Here is a 25,499-nt window from a genome sequence, read left to right on the forward strand (position 1 = left end):
TACAGAGAAAAGGATCTCTGGCAGTCCAGCTTCATTGCACACCCCAGGCACACTAACAAGGTAGATTAATTATTGTTTGTTTTCATGGAGTTTCCTGCTGTAACACACACCAAGTCTCTGCAGAATTACTGCTCCCGAGGCAGCATACCTGCTGGACCCAGCAACTGCTGTACACAAATCTCCATAAAGCATGGAAGATCTCTAACAAATAATAAATCAACCTGCTTGTGTGATGTACAACCTGCTTGTTAACCTCTGAACGATGAAAGCCCTTAAACCACCTTTTCCTTTTCTGCCCCACACAGCACACACCACAATGGCACATGCTCTGGACGAGTCACACCAGCCCTACACCCAAAGATTTGTATTGCAGTTTCCTCCTCACTGAATCTCTGTCCAAAATAGCAGTGTCACTTCTCATCTATTATTTCACCGCTGATCAGCTTCATTAGAAGCAACACTGGGATAAGAAACAAGTGTTGAAAATTAAGCTTAATTGGAAGCATTTTTCTCAAGGAAAACTCCCACGCTATTTTCAATTAATTACATGAAAAGCTGGGAAATTTTTTATTGCACTTTTGCTTTTTGTTTTACTGAGCATACAGAAGAGCCAGGCGTTTCCTGGGTGCTACACCCAACTGATGGGGAGCAGGATGCCCTGGGAACAGCCCTGTGTGAGTCAGGAGCTGGGCACACCTTCCTCTGCCATCAGAACACCCAGACAGACTGACTCACTGCTCCAGCACCAAGCACCCACCCCCACTGGGTCTGCTCAGCCACAGAGCGCAGCGCCTGGGAGGCCACTGTTCCCATCGTGCATTTAATGAAGCAGAAGCAAGACCAGCACTTGGTTCAGAAAAGGTACACCTGGTTTTCAGGCTGGAGAGAAAAGGGCCTGCAGTTGAAAGATTGTGAGATCTCTTTTAATCTGTACTCTTCCCACTGAAGCTGCTGCTCCCAAGCCAAGCAGGCTGCACGCTGTTCCCAACATACCCCTTTGGAACCCTCCATGCCTGGCTCCTGTCTTACTTGGAAGCACAGCCACATTCCTCCTGCCTATTATGGGAAGGAAGGAGCTGCTCAGCACAGGCACTGTCTCCTAACAACTCACTGAAAGTCCTAGCTTGCAAGAGAACGTTCCCCAGCTTCTTCAGCCAAAGCAACAAACCATATAAGAGGGATCAATCACTACACTCAATATATTAAGACGTGTTCTTTCTGAAAAATAAAAGCATGTGTGAAGGTGAATCACATTTCTGCTCTTTGCAACCTGCCTCCATCTGCCCACAGTGAAGAAATAATCTACTTTTCTTGAGTGGTACTGGCACAAGTGAAGCCTCTGCTGAGGCTGTCAAGCTACCTGACCATGAATTGACAAGAAAAATAATAAGAGGAGCTGGGAATTCATATTCCCTGGACAATTCTGAAAAGCTCCATGCAGTACCTTGCAACATAAATTCAGACCAGAATGTCACAACAGGGAAAGTTCACAGCGCCAAACATCACACGGCAACCAAAACTTGTGTAATCTAATCAAGAAGAGAATAAGATTCAGCAGCCTCAAACAAAAGTTACAGCGCTTTTTTTGGTTGTCGGCTGCTTTTTCTGGTTTTTGCTTGTTTGTTCTTTTTTATGAAAAGCTGTTAAGCTATGACTATCCACAATTTAACACAATGTGATGCAGCCTCCAGGGTAAGGACTTAAAATAATCACCAGAAACATATTATACAGAGAAGGAATTGTGAAAAGCATATACTCCCATTGTCCTCTTTGGCACTGCAGAGATATTAAATCATCAAACATAGCCCAGTAAAACTGACATCCAGACAGGCTTAAAAAATAAAATACTGCAGCCTGCCAACTCTCAGTTACAGGACATTCCATCAGGCCAAATTGTACATCCTGTAATAACAGCATGCTTACAGATAGCACCAAACCAGGCAGACACTTCTGAACAGCCCAAAGCTCTTGGGATTACCCACCAGCAAAAGCAGGTCACAAGCTGACGATACAACTCATTACTCAAACTTTTCTCCTCTTAAGAGCACATCTCATACGAAAATTAAATAGGCACAGCAGACAAACGGGATGCTTGCAGGTTTAAAGCCATTCACTGGTTCCCTATTCTGCATTCACCACGCCAGCAGCTATGAAGCAGAGAGCCATCCCTCAGACATCCAACAGGAGTGAAGCAAAGGGGTGCTGAGATTCAGAGGCTCTGTAAGCTGTACTTCCCAAAAAGGCAGGTTTAAATTTGAAGAAACTCGAAGGTATCATGTGAAGAAAGGAGGTTCCCAAAACAGAACGGCCATTTTAGAAAACAAAGACAAGCACAGCCCAAAAGCCTGAATGTCAGTCAGTGCTATATTAAAGATGAATAAAGTGTTCTGCAAGTTCACCCCATTTTTCCACTGCCATGCAATTGCTGCAGGTTTAACATAACCAAGTTTCTCACCTTACGATCCCTGAAGCCAGAACACTTCTTCTTCTTCCCTTCTGGCTGAGACTGCTCACTGCCCGATGCCACGGCCTTCCCGCCCTCATCGCTCTCCCCCTCCTCCTGGTGCTTCACCTTCCCACCTGGCTCTGCCCTTGAGCCACGGTTCACAGAGTCTTCTGCGTAGGCCCTGCAGTGAGCAAAAAGAAAATGCAGTTCAGAAAGTTAATGAGAGGACAACTGGGAAGAGCACACCGTCATTCCTCTAGCCCTAAATTCCACCACTTTCCCAAAAAAACTGAAGGATTCAGAAAGAACAGGATCTCCATTTCAGCATATTTTTTTTTAAATCTCCAACAATCAACAGGCTTTTTTATTTCTCTCTTCTACCAACTCCTCTAAATCCCAATATTTTGGGATCTGCAACAACAAGAACTGGAGTTACTTATCTTCACACCCTCTCCACCCTCTCTAGTGTCAGACAAGACCATCAGCAGTCCTGTCTGTAGCCAAGGCACTACTCAAAGTCTCACTGTCCAAGCAACATGCAGAACAACCAGCTAACAGCGTGGTTAAACAGAAGCACGATCCACCCACAAACCAGACAAGGCCACATCTTTCCTACACCTTATCTGTCAGGCAGTTAATAACCAGAGCTCGGACCACATCAACCATCAATAGGGTTACAATCACTACACACATGTTAACTTATCACAAACTTTGTAGCTAACAGTTTGGTTAAACTTACCCTTTCTGAGGGCTCTAACAGCTTGGGCAGCCATCCCAGCCTGCCTGCAACTCCAGCTAAGGTACCATTACTTCTGTGTTCCTGGGGATTTACTTTGGACTAATCACACATACAGGGCTCACACACAGCTGGGTGCTGCTCATTAGACAGCAGCCAGCAAAGGAAGACTGGTGCTTTGTGCTCCCTGCAACCACAAACATGATTATTTACAGCAGCATGACTTGGTTCAAAAAAAAAAAAAAAAAAAAAAAAAAAAAAAAAAAAAAAAAAAAAAAAAAAAAAAGAAGCTGCCTTTTGAGGAAAACAAAAGCTAAACAGGATTTTGGAATCTCAAGCTTCAAGCAAAAGGCTCTGCTTGTTTCATCCTACCAGCTTCCCAACAAACAGACACAGTATGCAAAATAGACAGAAGTGTATACACCTCTCCAGCAACACAGAGCTTTGCAACAACCTCAGCAGGTCACATTCCAAGAAGAAACAAAGCAGGTTCTCCTTCAATTAATTTAGACATTACAAAGGTAAACAACTCTCTCCTTACTAACATTCAATAATTCACCAACTTATAGTATAGCATTAATTTCTAAGGGCCAAACAACTCCCAAACTTCTGCCATGGGAAAAACTTACCCATGGAAAACAACTTTATAGAACAAGCTCCCAAAGAGCGTGCTTCAGAACAGAGAGGATCACTATGAACACAAGCTAATTTTTGTTCATATTATGGTAACTACTGCAGCAGACTACCAAAAGCACTCCAACAGCTGCCACCAAGTGCCCAGCAATGCTTTGAACACAACAGCCCACTATCCTACAGCCGGGTAAAGCAGTTCAGAGAATTCTAGTTCTGAAGTGGGATAGAATACATCAAATATAACACTGGGAGAGCTTTATGTAATATAAAACACACAAGAGCTTGGTGAAGCAGTGTACTAATGAAGCCTCTTTGCACAAAAAGGAGAGTAACGTGCCAGCCTATGCTTCCTGAAAAGGTCCTGAGGCTTTAAGTATCACCATCTTTAAGACTTCCACTGAACCACATCTGGTTCCAACTGCACAGCAGTTGGACAATGTGGGGAGCAGACCAGTGAGCACACACTGTTTCATTCTGGCCAATGCACAGCTGGCTCCAGCTGAGACTCCAGCAGCAGTGCTAACGAGGAAAGCCCTTCTCTGCAGGCAGGACATCAGCCCCAGGCAGCTCAAAGAGAATCCCTTGGGACAAGGACCTGGGGACAAAAAAGCAGTAAAAAATGATTGCTTGTATATACAGCTAAGCTACTCCATATTAAACATGCCAGAGGAGAGCTGTCTCAGGAAGATTTGCTCTTGTAACACTTGACTGACAGCAAAGCAGGGAAGGGATAAATAAAACTTACAAATCAAACATTTTCAGCAAAACCTACGCATTCCTTCAATCCATCTTGCTGTCAAGCTAGTTGGCTACTGTGATGCAGACATAGGCTCTTCAAACACAGTAGGCTCCCCATCCTCCCTCCCCCCCTTCTAGTTTATCTCAGTAATTAACTCTCCTCTACAGATGGATCACCTTCTCACCATACATGCAAGATGAAATATGAGAATAAAAGCAGAATTTATTGCCTACTTCACAAGCACAGTTGCAAACAGTATCTGTTATTTCTTGCCTCCAGGCCACAGTCAAAACTACTCACCAAATAAGGATCTGCTCCCCACGTACACCTACAATGAGGTATTTCATGTCCTGCATAATCCCCCTCTGTTTCAAATCTTGGCTTCCACCACCTGCAGCATCCATTCTGCATCCATATAAAGGAGTCCTTCTGCGCAGACACCAGCACAGGCAAAAGAATACCTCGGTTCCAGAACCACACCTTGCTACACTGTCACTAAGACTACAGCCTCTTTTGGCCACAGCCACTTGCCAGTCATAACCTTGTTTCCATTCCCCTCCTCAAGTCAGCATGCCAGCTCTTCAAAATCAGCAGGAGTAGACCTGCTGCTACAACTTCTATGCAAAGGGGGGACAAAAGTGATCAAGACCCACTTCACTGCACACCAAGATAAGCTGCCAATCTTCTTCCACTTAGCCTGCTTGTCCTGGATGCAAGCTGCCAGGCTTGGAACCTTCTGGTCTCCTTAGGGTTTTTCCTCCCTGCTGAACAAATTTGAAGGCAAAAAGTATTTCTCACCTACCTAGTACTCTCTTAACTCTTAGAGAAAGCCAACAATCAAGCTTAAGACAGCATTCATCTGCATCAAGGGAAGATCTTTGGTTACCACAGTGGGTTTACTCAGTGCTAGCTCTGCAAATCATTCTTCAAGAAAGCCAAACACACGCAACCATAGGATTTACATCCAAGAAGGATCCTGAAATTTGTACCAGGGACTGGAAAAAGGCTCCAGTTGCAGCCTTCCCATTTAAAGAAGTTACAATCCCTCCTTTTGAAGAGCTTTTCTAGAGTTTCTAGATAAATCAAACAAAAGTATTTTGAAATAACAAAGTTTTGTGCCAGAGACAACAGTGCTCAGTTATTCTAATCCCAAAAGCAGCGCAAGAGTATTCAGCTACCAGATAGTAAGTAGGCTCAGAAGGAAACACTGAATCTAACTAACTTGGGCATTCAGGTGTCAGCAAAGACCTTGCCACAGAACCAGAAGCAGGGGAGATGAATCCTGCCTGACAGATGCACTCTTCAGTAGAACAGAGCCACAATACTCCTTGCATACGAACATCCTATCTGGAGACATCTCTGTGAGGTTTAAAGCCACTTCAGGCTTTCATAATGAAATGCAAGAGCAAGCTTTGTCTGGTTTGGATATAAGAGACAAAAATACGCATCCTCCAATAATGGAGAGACTAATTGAGAAGCTGTCTCATCTTCAGCTCCACCACAACCAATGATTAGTAAGATACTAACCTAAAATGATGAATATCAAAGCCCAGTTTTTCAGGACTTTCTTTCCCACAGAACTTTTTACTTTTTTACTCCCTTATTTTCCGAAGCATTTAATATTAACAAGTCAACATAACTAATTTGTGGCCAGAACTGTAATGAAAACATGACAATATTAAGACAGGCTCCAGAAACTAATAATTAGATTGAGGAGATGGCTCTTGGACACCAGCCATAGCCCAAAATAGATCCAAGAGTATAAGGAAACAGCAGCACAGTCTGTGAGACATGCACACCCTTCCTTCCACCCCAGCCAGCACCAGGCACATCTCTGCTGAGGGCCCATTCACAGCCACTGAAGGGGCATTCAAAGAAAGGCTGGACGAAACCTAGAGAGCAGCAGAAATAGTTAAGAGCCCAGAACAGCATGGGAGAACTTGACCTAAAGTCATCAGGTTGCTATTAAAAAAAAAAAAGAAAAGGAAGACGAGATAATTGCAATATGTGTAAAACAGCTGCTGCAGGGTTTGTTGGTCTGCTAAGGACAGGACAAGCAGCAGATGTGCTTTGGGACACCATAAGGTTAGAGATTTGTACGCTAGAGAAAAAGGGAAAAGCATGTGTTTACATACATGCACACACCATCTGTGTAAGGTGAGGAGAGGGAAGCAGTAGAATCAGTTGTGGGAGAGCATTTACTCCATCTCTGCTGTTCGTTCACCAGTAAATTGCTATAAATAGGCAAGACAGCTGCCTTTCAGGACCAGGCTGGAGGCACCCAGCCTTGTCTTGGCAGCAAAGGAGCTGACAGCACACACTCCCTCCCACTCCCTTTACTCTGGGGGCTGGCACCAACATGCAATGCAGATGGACAGGCCAGAGTGCGAGTACCTCCTCTAGAGCCCCCTCTGAAGGAGACTGCTGTGAAGAAGGTGAACCTGAACTGTTTTAGGTCACTCTTACCAGCTAACTCAGCTCATGCAGGATAATATGCCACTCCTCAGAGACATCTTCCCACCAGCCTGCAGAGGGAAATAATTGCTTTGGAAAAGGTTGCCAAACCCTACTGACACGCTGGAGGCATCCATATATGATGTTACCCTCATGAACTGTAAATCTCTGCACCGTAAGTTCTTAAGCCAGGAAACACTGCTTATGTTTCCAAGCAGAGCTCACCAAGTGGCAGACAGGAAGGTGCCCCCGGGTTGCAGCTGACTGATGCACATGGCCACAGCTCAACTACATCTGCCACAGAAAAAAAACCAAGCCTGAAGCCACAAGCCTGTGTTCTGCACCTCTCTGGTGTACTGCTCACCTGAGCCTCTCTTTATCCAAACTGTACTTTAAACATCAACAAGCTCAACAGCTCCTTCCCAAAGAAGATTACAGCTGCTTTCACTCAGTGCTGCAGCTCCCCTTGAGCCTGTCCCTGGGCATTCAGATGGCATGGTCAAGAGGGCCAGGTAATCCTATAAAGCAGCAAGGTGGGTGGAGACTGCAAGAAGCACAGGAACCCAGATTAGAGCTGGCATTCCATCCTCCACTCCTGGTCCTCCCAAAAGACAGCAAGCTCACCACAGATCACAGCTGTCAGACAGCAGATGTTGCTTTCAAGAAATAAGAGTATCTTATGTTGGAGAGTAAGGAAGGCAAAGCATTCTCCAATTCCACAGACTTTTTAAGGGGCCCCACATAAGGACAGAACACACTTAAGGCGATATGAGCCTGGCTTCTTCAGGCTGAAAGTTGAGCCAGATCACAGCCTAAGAATACAATTATCAACTGCTGAAAACAGTTTTATTGGATGTTTAAATTGGATGTCAAGGATGAGAAGGACACAAAAATTACAACTTAACTTTGAAAGCAAACGCTGTAGAAACAGGGTAACAAAAAAAACAGGCAGGACAAGACAACGTTAGACATACTTAGTATAAATCAAAAGCTAAGTACTGTACATAACTGGTAAGGGGCACAAACATCCAAGCAGGGGATAATGCCCAACAGAATATATCTTTTTACTGTTAAAGTTGTCAAAAACAACAGGAGCATGTAATAAATGAAGAACAACAGGAGCATGTAATAAATGAAGAACAACAGGAGCATGTAATAAATGAAGATTTTTTTCTGTGTAACTGGAAGTGACAGATCTATGAAAATAGCAATTGTTCACTTTGAAACATCATGGCTTATATTCTCTGTATCCTGACATTCTCAGGAGAGCAGAGACTTTCTCCACTTAAATGAGGCTAAGATTGACCTTACAGAGCAGCACTGTAAGCATGTATTTCTACCTTCCTGCAAGAACCTGAGGCTTAGTTTTAATAAGAGCTGGCCAAGACCTTGTTCCTGGCTGTCATGGATACTCAATAAGCTTTAACTTGGTGTTAATCATATTTGAAAAGACAAACAGGGCAATGGGTGCAATGACTGATTTGTTATTTAGGCTTTTTAGTTACAGGACTGTAAAGAATATAGTGACAAGGGTTTATAGAAAGCAAGTCTTATGCTAAACAGATGTCATTTCTTGATGAGATTACCAGCATTGCTGTAATAAATCCAAGTTCCCATGTACATTTCATTTACTATTAAATGATACTGTGATGAATAAGCCAGACAAAAATCAACATTGCACATTCAATAGATTAAAAAGAGGTGAATAACATATCTATATACAAGCATTTGATCATTGAGTGGGTGAGCTTCTCCCCAGCTCTGATAAGGGTAAATTCCTGGCCTTGTGCCATCTTCTACTAATGATCTCAAGGACAAAGTCATCGAGTGCCTTGCCATCCATCAGCAGAGACTGACAGCTTCAGTTTTGCTCGCTCTGCAAGCTGAGCACAAGCCAGCACACAACACCCATGAAGATGGCCAAAGAGCAAGGGGAATGTCTGGGAACAACAACAGACGTGTCCACAAGACTGGTTTCATATGCCCTAGAACATGTGTAAGTACAGGAATCTCACATCAAGGCTCAATGTTACACACTGCTTCTGTTCAGCACTTCAGGGAAGTTGTCTGCATTAGGTCTATTCTCACCTCCAGCAATCACGTGCTTTATTTGCATGGCAGCACTGCTCATTTAGCAGTCACATTACATACACCAAATATACACTTAAAATGCTGATGTGATCAGTGACTTTCAGTATTTACTTGCTCTGAGTTTCTCGACAGTATTTAGTTTCTCTAAAGACAGACAAGTCAGGTTTCTTGAATAATGTTAAATATCAACATAAGTCTATTGATCCAAAGACCACTATTTTTCATCAAGCTTAATGAGCCCATACTGATAATTAACCACTGTTAAGAAATCTTAGGCAAGCACCCAGTCTTCTGGTTGTTGACATGTTGACAATTGACATGAATTCTCAGCAACATCTGTGCTACAAGCCATGAAGTGAAAATGTACTACAACATTAATCACTGCAGCATCTGGTTTTATTCTGCCAGCTACAAGCTCAGTCCTACAAAGCAAGAAGAAATTGGTGAGCCCACTCACGTGCACTGAGAAGGGCACATTTCCACACCAGAGCACTTTATAGGCACCCAACACGCAGCACTTGTCCTCATGATCCTGCTTTTCAATCCATCTTCATTTCCATTAGGAGGACATGAGAACAGGAGAGCAAATACAGAGCTAAGGTAAGTGGTGTTGCCTGAGTGCTGAACTTATTTAAGAGAGTTTAGAAATGAAGACTAACTTCAGCAAAACAGTGGGGAAGAAAGTGAAAAAAATGTTCCAAGAATCTGATGGATGACTTTAATGCAAGATGGAGTTATTTAAATGCAGCAAAGATGTTATTGCTTTTGATACTTAAAAGACTCTGCAGTCTGACTTATTGGCAAAGAAATAAAGATTTGAGATCCCTTCTGAGGGAAATGAGGTTGCTTCAGGCTTCTCTTGGTCTTCAGACAGCAAGGGAAGATCACAGGAGGGCAGCCAGAGACAGGAGAACAAATTTCAGGTCATGCAGTTGTCACATCTGGGCCCACTGCTGGCTCTCCAGCTTGTGAGGTGTTCACAGTAGTACCGATGATTTCAGCCTCCCTCCCCACAGACTCAGTCTTCAAAGTCCAGAGAGCAGCTGGGATCGTCAGGAGGTGGAAGAGGCTGAACGGCTCGGGAAAGGTGACAGCAGTGACAAGACTGGACCTTAAAGCTGAGAGAATTGACACTATTTCCACATCAGGAATTAAAGCTGGATGGTACTTGCACTGTATTAATCCTAAATCTCACAGTTTGTGCTTCCTCTACTGAGCCAGAAAATCATTCCCTTCATTGTGCTCCTAAACTGCTTTGTTTCCTGAAGAGACGCTGCTTTCCAGATAAGTGCTGGAGGACAACAGGGCACTGCACGGGATGCAGACAAGGTGAGTGGATGCCAACAGTTATTCATTTAAAGGAAAGGCAGCTGGGAACTCTGCCACCAGAGGGCACCCACATTGTTTTTAAAGAAAGAGTAAAAAGGGCAACTTAATCAACATGAGAGATCTACGGTTCCAACAATGCCTGTCTGTGTAATGAGAAAGAACTCTAAGGGTAGCCTTGTAGAAGCAGCAGTCTCAAGACATATTGCATTGCCAGCAGGCTTCCCTGCACAAATCACAGATTTGATTTGCTGTGCCACATTTAAATACGATATTACAGACACACAGCCATCCAACTGCACAGCTCTGCACGTTTAGGACTACACCTTTGCACAGTTCAGCTGGGGTCACTCCCTGCAGCGTAGTTCAGATGTTTTCCTAATTTGCTCACTTGGGCTCATTTCCTGGCATCAGATTCTTTCCTTGCACCAATGCTCATGGGTAAAAATAATGAAGCCAAAAGCCACCCGAAAGGACACAGTGCTCTTTCAAGACACCGCTCATAGATCAATGCACTTTCAAGCTTCAGAGAAAATCCCTCAGTGCAGCAATCCCAAGGAGAGTCCCTTAAGGCTGTCATTTGTCACTGTGAGAGTTAAAAGATGGAGCAGAGCTCTTAAAAATAGCATAAAGAGGGTAGCACCTACAGATTTTACATCTTCTCTCTCCTGCATCAGGTCAAGTGGTACCTGAGGCAGCTGCAGCTACAAAACAGGTCTCTCTCCTCCTGACTATGATTTATATGAAATGCTTTGTTTTGCTAAAGCATAAAGTCACTTCCAGCTGGCATAATGTATTTCCAGCAATTTTTTTTTTTATTAAAAATGTATTCTAAGCAAATTACTCTAAAACTCCTAAGACTCCACTGGAAAAAAAGTAATGCATTCTTAAACAGTTTGCTAAGGGATGATCTAAGCTTCAAAATTAATTCCAGAAGCATTGAGGGAAAAGCCACACAAGGAAGACAAGGAGTTGTGAAGGTTAACATATCAAGGAAAGCAACAAAGAAAGGGTGTCCCCTACAGAGCACATTCTGGGGAAGCAACTAGAGAATTGATACTGCATAGCCCTAGGAGAAAAGGGTGAAGGGAGGGAGGATAAAGTTGAAACTAATTCTCAACCTATTTCAGCAGAGGTGGCAGCCAGCACCTGAACAGCTCAGCTTGCCAATGAGGAACAGAGACTGAAAAACAAGAAGTTGTAACAGAATGAAGATACACCAACACAGCTGGGAGGCAGGTACCTCACACTTAATTGCTTTAGCTTACACAGAGGATGGGGCAAGAAACAGAACAAGCAAAGAATAAAAACAAAAGAATGTGTCAGACAAACATGCCGGTAGTAAAGAAACCCATTACTAGAGTTCCAGGGAAAGACAAAGACCTTGCCCCCAGCACTAACATACTTGCAGAGCATAAGAAATAAAGCACAGCTGTATTCAATCAGGAACAGCCCCAGCAACACTTCTTGCAGAGATCCTTCTGCACCCCCAGAGCTACCTCTGCTCACCCATGTCATTCAGCACTGGGTTGACCGTACTGACAAAGCTTTAGCACCAAAACCCCAATGTAAGGTCTTCCAGCTGCTCACAGACTGAGCCAAGATGTTGTGTGCTATCAAGATAACAGTGGCCAGTTAGTACTGACCTGGTATTTGGAAACACAAGGAATAAAAGTCTTACAAGGCTACCAGTAATACTTTCTTGCAATCGTTAAGCTTGCTGCAAGCTAAGGTTCAGTAGTTCCCATCCATATATTAATGCCTTATTCAGATCAGCCAATGACTGCACCGAGATTTATTTCAATTAATTCAGTTCATTATACTAATACCTAGCTCCTTAATTGCTTCTGTTGTCAATTGGAAATCCCTTGGGTTTAAGTTATTGCTCAGAAAGAGTAAACTTCATTAGTCTTCCAAGCCCTGTTATTTGCACTGGCAAAGCATACTCCACCACTGCAGAACTGAGCAGCATTAGCTACTTGTACTGTGTAATTATTTAGATGATATATACCACCAAAGGCAGCAAGAGCTCCCAGAGAACAGCAAGAGCACAAAGCCCAAGGATCACAGCGGATAACATGCAGAGGGCCACATGCCACGCACCTGGGCAGATCTGACCAACAACACACCCACCCAGCCCCACACTTAGGAATTCTGCCCTATCTCACGTTACACAGCCACTGGGGTTCAGGTACACCTTGTCAACTCTTGACTTCTACCCTTGGATGGGCTTGCTCATCCCAGCATTCGCTTCTGATGACACCCAGAGCACACCCTGCTCAATTCATCCAAAATGTATTATTTCAGGCCACATGTGAGATTCAGAAGAATCACCTGAGAAATCCTGTGTTCTCATACTGCTAAGCAGCAAGGGTGAGTTCAGATGCAGGCATCACCACCTGAGTCCCTTTTTTTGCAAGCTATCTTGTCATCAGAAATACAAACAATCTGTTAGGAATCAACAAGTTGTGGGTTTTTTTTTTTGTACAAGCAGTGGTCAGAGATTCAGTGCTCCTTTCAAAAGGTAATCAAGCAGCATTAGGACATTCACACACAGTTCCATGCAGAGGACAAGAACTACAAACTCTGTTCGTTACTACTCTTCCTCTAATACTGCATCCTCCTACATAGCTAGTCCAAGAAGCGTAACATTTTCAACAGCTTCTTGATTTAGTCTATATCTTCATGCTTTAACTTTAAAAAAAAAATATATAAGGAAAGCAACAAGAGTGAGACATCCCACAGAAGTGTCATCTTAAAAGAAAATGTCACTGACAGCCTGCAGAAGGCTATCACTTAGTGCCTTCCTCACTCAGATAGTAACTAAGCATCCCAGCTGTGTCACCCACCAAAGGGACATCAAATCTTCGTGATGCTAGGAGAGCTACACTTGGGAAGCACTGGACCCCACAGCACCCAACTGTGCAGCACAGCAAGGTTTCCCCTACCAACAGAAGGGCAGTTGCTCAGCTGAAGGAAAACAAACACTGTATGATTGGTACAGCAAACCTACTGCCCCAGCAGAACTGGTTACACAGACAGCCCTAACCTGGCTCCCAGTATTTAATAAATCAGAATAATTCACTAACATAAATATGGGCACTCAAACAGACACACACTTCCGTTTTCTCTGCAGTATACAAGCAACATTTTCAGTGACATTTGCCTTATTTAATCCCCACACTCCAGCTGGATGCATATTGTATTTACCTTCTATAACTAATTCATTATACTTACTGCTGCTTACAGTAATGACCAAAAATGTCACTGGGAATGCTTTGTACTCACCTATATTAATACTTAAACTCTATTAGCCACCTAATTTATGTATTCTGAAATGCAAAGAAAACTTGGAGTTTCTTACCTGTCATTTACTTGGATACAGCTAAAATGCTTATTTAAAAGTCTGTTTAAAAGTCCTACAGATGTTGCAGAAAATATTTTATGCAAGTATCAGTTTTGTTCCTCATCTTATTTAACAGTTGTATGTCAAGTCATTATATATTACCATGAGCCTGGATAAACTTCTGTTCTACGATTACACTGTAGATTTACTGAACAGCACAAAGGAAAAGAAGTCTTCAAATGTTTTGTAAATTTTTTTTAAAGAAAGCAAAGAGCAAAGAAAAAAGGAAAAAAAAAAATCACAGCAAGCTACTTTCTCCAAATTAATTAGGAGATCACAGGCCACGCTGCTCCAAAGATGCAGTCTGTCTGCTTTATCTGATGCTTATCAGTGCCCTCAGCTAAGCAAGGTCACACCTGGTGACAGAACCCAGAAGTCTCAGGAGTATCTGGGTACTCCAAGAGCTAGAAAATCACTTCTTCAGATAATGCCTGACTAGCACTCAGCATACCATTAGCAGCTCCATTCAGGAAGCACCATCTTCCTGATGAAATGTAACAATTTGCTGTTTGTAAAAAATAGAAGCAGATCTGCTGCAGGAGGGAGTTCATACAATTGTTAGAGTTGCAAGGGACCCTTAAAGGCCATCTGGTCCAACCTGCCCTGCAATGAACAGGGGGATAACCACAGCTCCATCAGGAGCTCAGAGCCCTGTCCAGTCTGACCTTGGGTGTTTGCAGGGCTGGGGTACCACCACCTCTCTAGGCAGCTTGTGCCAGTGCCTCACCACCCTTATTGTAATATATTTCTTCCTTATATCCTCTGTAAATCTCCTGTTCTGGTTTGAAACCATTTTTTCTTGTCCTATCATAGAAGATCCTGCTAAACTATTCTTTTCTTTCTTACAGTTCCTTTCAATACTGACAGGCTGCTATGAGCCTTCTCTTCTCCAGGCTGCACAGGCCCAGCTCTCAGCCTGTCCTCACACAGAGGTCTTCCATCTCTTGGATCAGGTTTGTGGCCCTTCTCTGGACACACCCCAACAGTTCCATGTCTCTCCTATACTGAGAATTCCCCATCTGGATGCAGCACTCCAGGTAAGGTCTCACAGAGCAGAGGGGCAGATCACCTCCCTGCTGGCCACACTGCTCTGAATGCAGCCAAGGATACGGTTGGCTTTCTGGGCTGTGAGGGCACAGTGCTGGCTGATGTCCAGCTTCCATCCACCAGCACCCTCAGTCCTTTTCAGCAGGGTCATGCTCTGCCTTATATCTCCCAGATTGTACTGGTAGCGGGGACTACACCCCACAGAGATATGTCAAGAGCAGTTGCCAGTGAAGACTGAGGCAAAAAAGTTCTTCCTCAGCCTTCTACTTGCTTGCTGTTACCAGCCTTCCTTATTGTTCATTAGGGGGAAATTTGCCTTCTTGGACTTAATAGCTTTGGAGAGCCTTATGTAGGACATAACATCCTACCTACTTTACAATCACACAGAAGATGTTTTAAGCAGAAAAAGTGCTCACTCCACTGACTGAAAAGTGTGTTAATTTGGCCATTGCCACAGAGGAATTAAGCCTCTCCCATGCTGCAAGGCAATGCATTCAGGTCCTGCAGATAAAGCAGCACTCCACAAGCACAAATTAGTAAATCAGAGCATGACACTGCTGAATCAGTGTTCTTCCTTGATCTGAGAAATCCTTTTAGCAAGCAATATCATAATTGACAAGACTAGTAGTAGCCAGAACAATTAGCATCACCTTCCTCCCATTATATTAAAAGTACAGCCTCCTAGCCAAACAGTCTAGTAGAGAGGTACCATAAGCAACCGTACCATACTGGAACAAAGATAAGGTGGGTTTTGAGCAGGGACTTCTCTTTCACACCTCAACTGCAGCCTGAGCTCAAGTGGCATGGCTGGTGCTACACCACTTTCACGATGCAAGAGAACGGAATCCTTCTGGATTTATGATATACTCTGGGCACAGCCCAGAGTTCAGCGAGAGTCATCACAGGCAGGGCAGATACCACCTTTCTCTTCACAGTCATGAAATCAAGATTTGAGCTTTGTGAGACCATACACTCAGATTCTGGCAATTAAACACACCTTGCCCACAGCTACCTTACCACTGAAAGATGGACTGTCCCCTTCCATTCCCCTGCTACATTTCCTAATTACATCAACCAGCAGAATACAAAGCAAACCAGTGTAGCATCCCCTGACCAAGCTCGCTGTTGGCAGGTCCCCCAGAAGCTGGGAGTTTTCACCCAGCCTGGTTGAGTCAGCTGGTTTGTTTGCACTGCACCACAGGCATGTGCAGCACCACCACACAGGATAAGCCTGGCAGCAGACCTCATCAAGGGCAAACAGCGTGCGCTGAGCACAGCCACAGAATTCTTCAGACTAGAGATTTTCTCATTGCTGACTACTCAGAACAGTGAGAAGCTCCAGAGGCCACCAGCAGCATTTTCCATATCTTCCAAGCAGCAGAGGCAGGACAAGAAATAACACTTCACAAAGCCTCCCGCAGATCTTAAACACACCTGCAAGTACTTACCACAGGATCTAGAGCTGCAGGAGATCTTAGGAAGAAACAGAAAACCATTACCTCTGCCAAAGGAGCCTGGCACTCGCTGTCACTGTGGCTGTCCCAATGAAAGCTGCCACCACAAGCCGACCCCGGGCCCTGGGATGATGTGCTGCCCCGTGGTAACGCCGCGAAGCAGCTGCCAGCCCTGCTGCGATGGGAAGAAGTCGAAGACGGAGCATGCTGTCAAGAAAGAAGAACGTGTTACCACAGGAATGCCTTCCAGTAGCAGACACTTGCACTGGCCCTCAGCACGACAGGAGAGGCCAACCAGCAGTATGCGTTGTCCTAAAATAGGAGAAGATGCATCAAGTAGCTGTCACAGTTGTTCGTTAGCTGCTCTGAAATAGGATTGTATCTTGTCTAAAAATCTGTCTAATAAACAGTGAACTACAAGAGTCGCATCTTGGCACACACTTTGCTAACACACACAGCTGTCAACATCCTACTTAACTGCTCTTGCAGCATTTCTTGAATTCCTCTTCCACCTTTCCTCATCACATTTCATTACAAGGAAATACTTGTACACTCCTGCTTCACTGCCAGGGCACAGAAGATACAGGGAGATCTTAAAAGCAACTGCAGCAAATGAATAAGAGCCATTTGACCACAGGGAAAGACAGCTAGATACCAGAAAGCAAGTAAAAATCAAACAACAAGCAAACCAACCCAGCAAGAAAAACTTCAGCCATTTTAAACTTCCCTTCAAGACCTGCTATTCTTAAGCTCTTTTTCTTTTTTAGCTAGCCTCAAGCAAAACATTTATATTCAACTTTCAGTAGCAAGCAACTTCCAGTGTCAGCAATCATAAAATACAACCCCTATCCCATTATGTGCAACAGTATGGAGTTAAATGAGAAACCAGAACTACAAATCTAAACATTATTACAAAGTAGAAATTTGATCTACAGAAGTGCCACCTAATAACAGGCACCAGCTATAGGAGTCAAAGCAATTTTTGCCAGCTCACAAAACTGAAGGCTGAGGCCAAACGCTTGCTTCAAAAAGGGAAGTTGCTGCATTGCCTATTTTTGGGGGGAAAGGAAGGTTTTACTTTTAACAGATGTAAATTCAGTCTCCTGATCACAGGGGGGTCAGCCCATGCATGACAAAGCACAGAGAGGCCTTGATTTAAAAAGAAGAAACTGGGAGTAAAACGTTAGAAGAATTCCCATGACCAGCAGAAAAACTGGAAATAGAAAGCTTGATTATTTTTGCTCCCCACTCTTGCTGTTCAATATTGCCAGCCAGTGAATAAAGAACAACAGAATACAAAAATAAAATCACCTCTAGTGGTTTCTACTTGCTTTCACAACACAAGATGCTACCACACACTTTTACTAAAGCATCAACTTCCAACAGTGAGAAACTTGGGAACACTCTGCACAAACACATCCTACATCCCAGCTGCAAAGAGTAGGATGTATTACTTGTCCTCCAGTGAAGGCAACCTGCAGCTCAGAGTGCCAGAAGATGACCTAGTGATGCAAACACAGGGAGGAGAAGAGGAGGGATGCAAGATAAACCCCATAACCCCACCAAATATTCAGCAGACAATTAGGAACGCTGTTCCTCTTAAGGCAAAAGGTGGTAAAAGTGCATTCAATGGCTTTATAGAATCAAAGCTCACTTGGTGAGGAGGGGGAAACAAAGATGGGCAGACAGCAGCTGCAGCAGCCTGCCCCACCGCTCCATGCTGCTGTACGTGCAAAGAACCACAACCCTGCTTCTCACAGCCAGCGTACCTGAAAGGCACTGCATTTATATTCATCTGTGCACATAAAGAAAACTAAGTTTGCAGTCAGCATTACCATTTTGTTTATTCCTTTAAAAATACATAGACTTAAAATTAAAGTCTTAATGGAATTCAGAAAGTCAACATGGCTTATTCCTCAATCCTCTCCAGCACAGAGCAAGAGAATATTTTGCTATGAAAAATAGCTCTTATTTCAAATTGTTTTCATCCTACACAAACCTGATGCTTCTATTTCTTCTCTAGGGATGAATTTCTTACACATTCCTTAAACAGGCAGAGAAAAATCCACACGGGGTGTTTTCACAGAGAAGCTAATATTGCCCTTGTTTGGGTTCCCCTTACTAATTACAGCTCTACATGCATAAGATGTAATGGGGAATGGAAGTACTGCCAATATCATTTAATCATTAAAAAAGGAAAAACCACGTGCTTACTCCTGAGCTTGGAAAGATCTTACATTTCCCTTCGCCACCTTCGGTGATGCGTAAGCCAACCCTGAGCCCTAAGAAGCTCCAAGTTACCAGCTCTGCCCAACTAATCCCTGTTCCTGATGGTACAAGGACACTCACCCAGGAAGCATTTCCTTGATAGCAATTAGCTGGGTGTTGAAAGCATGCAGTTCCTCTCAATCCTAAAATAAAGAACAAGCTTAGTTTAAAACAACAACAAAACCTTGGAGGCTGAGTTTTCCATGCTTTCCATCTGTGATTTTACTTTTTTTTTTTAACCTCCAGTGCCATGCTATTTGGTACGTTTTGTTGAAAGCTCCAAGCATTTAAGCCAAGATCAGTTGGCGTTTTTAAGAGAGATTTAAAAATAAGCATCTTGCCCTGACTGCAGCAACCAGAAGCTCAATACCATGACCTCCAGTTGGGTAGGAACTAACCTTAAGAGCTTTACAGCTCCTAAGATCTGACATGGTTATTGCTTAGCCTAGGAATCGGGTTGATTTCTGCATGACTGAATGCAATTAATCTGTTTTCATACAGATACAGACACAAGTCTTCACCTGAAAATAACAGAAAGAGACCAGACAAGTTCTCTTGATGTTCCAGCCATCTGCCCAACAGATTACTGCTACCATCAATCTGTAGACTATAATTTTGTTTGTAAGAGAGAACCCAGTTTCACCTGAAGTTCTTGCTCAGCAGAACTCTACAGTTACTTTCAAAGCTTAGAATGTGCCCCAGCTACAGCAGCTGTCACCCAGCAAGCAGGAGGGGGCTCAGAGTGCCACTCTACAGACATGTGATATTGCTGGCAAGTTGAAGGCAACTAAACCTTCATACAAGTGTAATTAACAATAAACGTGTTGATGTCTGACATCCTGGAAACCCACAAACACATCAGGAAAGCACCACTTCAAGGCAGGAAGCAACAGGCATTGCTCAAATGTAGGCTGAGCAGATATCTTTAAAAACAAAAATTTTAACAGCTACGCACACCCTTGCTTGATGTGAATGTTTACTTTCTACTAGCAGAACTCTCTGCTAGTGTGTTCTGCAACAAAATTCAGATAGGTTCTCTGCCTTCCCCCTCACGCCACATCCACAGCACCAGCAGTGCAGCCCTGGGTCTTTCAGAGCACGTAAGAACCGGCAGATGTCACCTCTTTCATATTTCTCTCAGCTACCAAAGAGAATGAAAAGACTTGTTCCCACTTTTCCAGTGCCCTATTTAGCTGATGGTTTTGAGACTGAAGGCCCAGCTTGGGGAGGAGGGACTTCTTTATATTTGGGTACCCCATAGAACTGAAAGCAGTCTTTGACAGCCCAGAGCAGCCCCCATTTTCAGGGCAGAACACGCTTAAAACAGCTTTTTGACGTCAAAGCTGGCCTCGGTGCAGGCATGTGAGATGAAGAACAGTAACTGAATAAGCTGATGAATGTTTAATTTTTAATCAGGAGGGTTCACAGACTTTTTTTGAACAATTTTATTAGGATATGGCAAGCTTGCACATGAGTGCAGAACATCGATTGTAAATATTAAGCACCAAGATCTTAGATTGACATTTATGAGTCATTGCTTGGGCATCAAGTCTGCAGGGATTGGCAGAGGTGTTCTCACTGAAAGAACCTTCTGAAGCCATTTGTCTATTAAAATAACAAAGTTGGACATCGCCAGAACACCAAGACAGCCCAACACAGCAAAGCTCCTCACGTATTCCATCTCAGATGCTGGCCATTCTACCACATGAAATTGGCCAGTGCGTTTCCCAGAGTAAACACAGAACAGCAAAGCACAGAGCTGCTCATAGTTCGGAGGCATTTTGCCATACTTAGTGCTAACAGCTACAAGAGACATTAAAAATCTTCCCTTACTTGTTCCAGCATAGATATGGCTCTGACAAGGTCAGGGATGCTGATTATGGGCAAGCTTAGCTGTTGTTTTTCAAGACTGCTAGTCAGCACACATCACAAGGATCAGCAGCACTGCCTTCCATCACCAAAGGCAGCTGCCAAGGAGGGGCCACAGTCCCATCAAGCTACGGGACAGCCAGGTGGGATGGGCAATCCCCAGAAGCTGCATTAATCCATTTAAAGTTTGAGACCACTAAAGTCATAACATGAGCAAGCTAGCTTGAAATACTTGAAAAAACCTGCCTCCAAAACCAAGAGAGCAGTATTTATTTTAGCAGGAAAATCAGACAGAAAAACCCCTTGGATACAGAACACCACTCAAGCTGAAGGCATGGTACTTGACTGAGCTCAATTAACTAGCTCAGTATTTCAGCAGTAGGTCTAAGCCACAGCTTTCAAAAACCACATTTGCACATGCACATCTCACACTTATTAATGAACACTGCATACCATGAAATCAGACTAAAGACAAGTCATTAATTTGGATTCTCCTGCCAACAATTCCCGCCATACTTTCAATTTCCAATCTAGCATAATTGAGAGAGGTTTGTACCAGTGTAATTCACTGAAAGGTGGGCCAAAGGTGAACTGCAACTGCAAAGCAGCACAAATCCATTTCTTTCCCCTCCCCAGAAGAGACCAAACTGCTCCCGCCTTTTCCTTCTTCTAACTCTCAATTTTCAGTTTACTTTCTGTAATTTCCAGATAAAGGATTACTCGCATTAGTGAAATTATTAGCTTACAAAGACACATAAATCAGTTATGAGAAGGAAGATGAAATCTAATAGCAAAAGCAATTTCTTCTGAGAGATGGGTTTAGGGTAATGCTCGATAGCATTCATTACCAGAGAGGGGAGCTACATGTGCTTCAGAGCACTATTCAGACTGATTGATAGCCTATAAAGCACCAATCTATAACACAGCCAGGTCTTCAGCAGAAACCTAAGCCACTGCTTGGCGATTTCTTTTTAACTGTCATTACAGCAAGGGTGCCCCTCTTCCTGAACAGCTCAGCCCTGAAAATGAACTAGTCAAAAAACAAATAAATCACATAGTCTGAGCCCAAAGATCTCCTTTTATCTAATCTTTCTTCCCTGCACTCTTTCCTTCCCACTAAAGTGAAATGGCTTGCATCCTGCTCACTCTGGCAAACTTCCTCTAGCTTCAGCACAGCATCTTCTCGGTATTGTTGAATCTACTGTGATTCACAGAGAAAAGCCTTACAATTAATTAGGAACCTCTTGGAGGTGGTGGCATGCCACATCCTGCACTACTCCAAAACACAGGAAGAGCCAGCCTTCCAGGCTGGTGTTTGAGGCAAAGGAGCGTTCTCAAAAACTGGACTCTCCCATCAAACAGTGAAGGCACCAAGAGACAGAAATACAGGACTTCGCCTCCTCTGGATTTCTCTTGAAAAGGGAAAAGCTTCCCCTCTCACATACTGCTCACAGATGCCTCCAGGCTGATTTTAAAGCACAGAGGATGACAGGGCCCAAACTCCAACACATCAGGGGCTCTGTGCTGCACCACAGGAGCAGAAAACCCCATTTCTCAGGGGCCCAGCATTTGCTATCAGCCTTCACCCTACCCTGAAAACAACTGCAATTCAAGATATATGGTTGTATTTCTTAACATTAAAGCTTCAGTCTAATACTAAACTGAAAGACGTTTAGGCATTCAGCAAACACCCTGCTGTTACTGTGGCTTATTACTACACTGATTTTCCCAGATGATATCCATTAATACTCCATTATTTATGGCATGCTTATCTCATCTGTTGCTTTTATACTGCCAAATGGATTCACTTAGCATTAACAGACACTTGGAACAAAAATAAGACAGTAACAACACAGCTAGCTAGAATCAAGCCTGTTCAACTACCACTTCCACGCACAGGTATTCTCCTTCCATTTCACATGTATATCCTTACTACCAGCTTTGTGTGCCTTACATGAGATGTAGGCTCCTGTTACTATCAGCTGCTTTAGAAACCACAGACCATGCTGCGATAGCCAGTATCTCACAGAACAACCATCTCTCACATGGGCTGCACAAGTCAACCATGCTCCTTTATAACTAAATCCTTCCCCTGATTAAAGTCTTCCTTTTTTACTCCCCTAGCACAAACGCAGACCCATTTTCCTTGAGCTTTTCTACATAAAGAACAACCGTAAGCCCCAGCAGTGCCAAAGTCTCCAAAAGCACTTCCACAGAAGCCAGCTGGTAACTAACAGAGCTGTAAAAAATTAATCTTGTCCCATACTTAGGACAGAAACCCTGCTTTTATTGAGCTGTTTCTACCTTTAGTCATCCAGTGTTATAACTCTGTGTTCCAACAGCTTTCCAAATAATCAGGCCACCTCCAAAAACACCTGACCAGCTGCAGCAACAGACTGTGGAAGCATTTTCACAAGAAACAAAAAATACACTGATTTGAAGGAACACGTTTGTCAGAACACTGCTAGTGAAAGGGTAGGAAATATAACACATCTGCCTTTTCTGCAGAAAATTAAAGCCAGCAGGAATACATCTGCTTAATGACTCCAGAGATTTAACTTGCCTTACATAGTTAAAGTCAACAGGATGTAATCCAGCAATTTGAACCTAGCAAGTAGATGTTTGGGATGCAGAAGAAGTGAACTATTTAGACACACCTGGACAGAGCAAACACAGCTACCTTGGGGATCCCATCAGCGAAGCAAGAACCAACTAGAGGGGCTGAAAAGAATTCCCAGAAGCACTGTAAAGGGCCTCTTTCTTATGAGCACACTGAAATTACAAGGCTTACTTTTTTGCTTGTGTCACTCCTTGCTCCTCAGAATTCCTACCTTTCACATCAAATAGAAAGGTGCTCCCTGAAGCTCCTGTCACTGACAGCGACCTACCTGTACAAAACAGCCACCAATTGCAGAGCACTCAAAGGAGATTTAAGATACATCTACAGCTCACTTGCTGCTAAGAAAAATGTTGTTACTCCTTAACAAATAAGCATTTCAAGACAAAAATAACACTGGAAGAAAAATAACTTCAATAAGAAAAAATTGAAGCTTCACAAAGCCATGAACACATTCAAATCAAAATTGAAGTATCTACAGATACATGTTCAACTCCAACAATAAAAGATGTCTTTCTGGAAGTAAGCATGCCATAGATAACCTCAAAATTTGTTACAAAACAACCTGTACCTTTATTTTTTCCTAATGTAATAGAGTAGGATCTGTTAACTCACAGATCTTCAGCCTGAGTACAACCACACAACTGTTTTACCCTACCACACCATCTTCAACAGAAACACCACCTAACCCCAGGCACGCCTGCTTGCTTCCTCAGGGAACTTCATCCTCGCTAAAAAGTCCTGCTTTGATTTAACACGTCCTATGACTTTTTTTAAATACAAATCTTAACAAAACAAACTGGATGGGCAAAGCACCTTGTAATATGATGATTGTAACATGATGAAAACTGCAGCAACAACAACAAAATAGCAAAGCCACAGGCTACAGCAAGTGCAGATTTGCTCAAATACAACAACTGTAAACACAAAAATAAAGGAAAGAAACCACACATCTCCAAACAGCATCAGATACACAGAGATATCCAGCACGCTACCATTGCTTCCACAGTTAACCCTTAAATGAGGTCTGGGAAGAGGTGGATCCTGGCTCCACCCCCTCCCAGTCACTCAGGAGCACTGCATGCACCTGAGCTCCCCTGGCTTGGCCCTGCCTTCCCACCAGGTGCTCAATCACTGGTTCAAGCTGTGACAGCATTTCCACTACACACTCCATTTCATTTACCAGACAGCAGTTATTTGCTAACTCAACGGAAGAGCACTGGTGGCCAAAAAAAGGAGAAGATTTATCTGTTGCAGTTGCTTTCCAGCAACAGCTTATCAGATTGATTCCGACTTGACAAATAAAATGAGTATAGGTAAGCTTCATTAGTGCAGGGCATTTTTAGGAGAAAACAAGCTATCTGAGCCCATCGCTTCCAGCATCTGCCAGCCAGCAAACACTTGGCTGTAGCCAAGGTGGCAAGACAGATAGCACACTCACGTTCACTTGCTTATCTGGAAAAAGCACCCCACCAAAGGACGAAGCAAAGACCTGGATGAGTCAGTGCACGAGCAGCAGCCACCCACCATCTCCCTCACTGCAGTGCCTGTCTGTGCAAACAGAAGAGCTAAGTGTCTGTCTGCAGATGGAGGGCGTTTGCCTTGAAGTCCATCTAAACCCAGGCCATAAAGGGAGAAAAAAGGCAGTGCTGTAACGGCGCTATCTTAAGTCAGGTGGCAATCCTTACACATCCTCCTCTTGCTCTGCACTTGCACTGCAACAATGGCTGTAGCTGAGAGATACTGCTGCTCTTGTAGCTCTTGAAGAAGAAGTGCTGAGACTGAAAGTTTGCATCACACTAACCATAACATAGCTATTAAGTTAAAGTGGTAGCAGATAATGCCAGTCAATACTGACACTGGTCTGATTCCATCATCGATGTGCTTGGTCTGAAGGATAGAAGAAAAGTGAGAAGCTGGCACAGGATGCACAGACAGCAAGGAAACCTGCAATGAAGTAAAGGCTGCTTATGGAAAGTATCTAAGGCCACACTTTTGTGGTGGTTATACACAGGGATGAGCAGCTCACCTGCTCCTATGGGCCATGCATTCCCAAAATGGCACTGGTCCCAGTATGCTCAGCTACTCAGAATTCCCAGTTGCAAGGAGCAGAGCTCAGACCCAATCTCCTCCTGCCCTCCCTGCCCAAAGCAGTGATGCCCAACCAGGAGGATCCCTCTATGTGGTAATGCTGCAGCCCAAAACAGTGACAGCACTGCAATTAAAAGCTGCTCTCAGAGGTTACACCCAGCACACACAAAAGAAAAGGCACATTTCCATGGGGAAAAATGCTCACTGCAATCACAGACGAGGAAGAAGGCCAAGGTAATGCAAGATTTACTAGCTAAGGACTTTTCCAACAATTTTACAGAAGTTGCAGTAAAATACTGCATCATCTGAACAAACTGCCTAT

At 43.6% G+C, this 25,499-nt stretch overlaps 1 protein-coding gene across 7 annotated transcripts in view; it reads right to left on the reverse strand.

Moving 5' to 3' along the window:
• Positions 1-25,499, reverse strand: part of MICU1 (mitochondrial calcium uptake 1) — a 91,565-nt gene that overhangs the window by 62,021 nt on the left and 4,045 nt on the right. For 2 of the 7 annotated variants that reach the window (XM_048946980.1, XM_048946979.1), the window contains exons 3-5: positions 18,682-18,743; positions 16,378-16,539; positions 2,456-2,627 (exon numbers count right to left, since the gene is read on the reverse strand). In XM_048946980.1, coding sequence (XP_048802937.1) covers positions 2,456-2,627; positions 16,378-16,539; positions 18,682-18,692 — 345 coding nt within the window. In that variant the 5' untranslated portion in view covers positions 18,693-18,743. Of the gene's footprint in view, positions 1-2,455; positions 2,628-16,377; positions 16,540-18,681; positions 18,744-23,902; positions 24,077-25,499 lie in introns of those variants that run through there. The other 5 variants (XM_048946983.1, XM_048946982.1, XM_048946981.1 and 2 more) reach the window with 4 other exon arrangements.

The sequence above is a fragment of the Lagopus muta genome, chromosome 5 (assembly GCF_023343835.1).
Source record: "Lagopus muta isolate bLagMut1 chromosome 5, bLagMut1 primary, whole genome shotgun sequence".
In the NCBI taxonomy this organism is placed as follows: Eukaryota; Metazoa; Chordata; class Aves; order Galliformes; family Phasianidae; genus Lagopus; species Lagopus muta.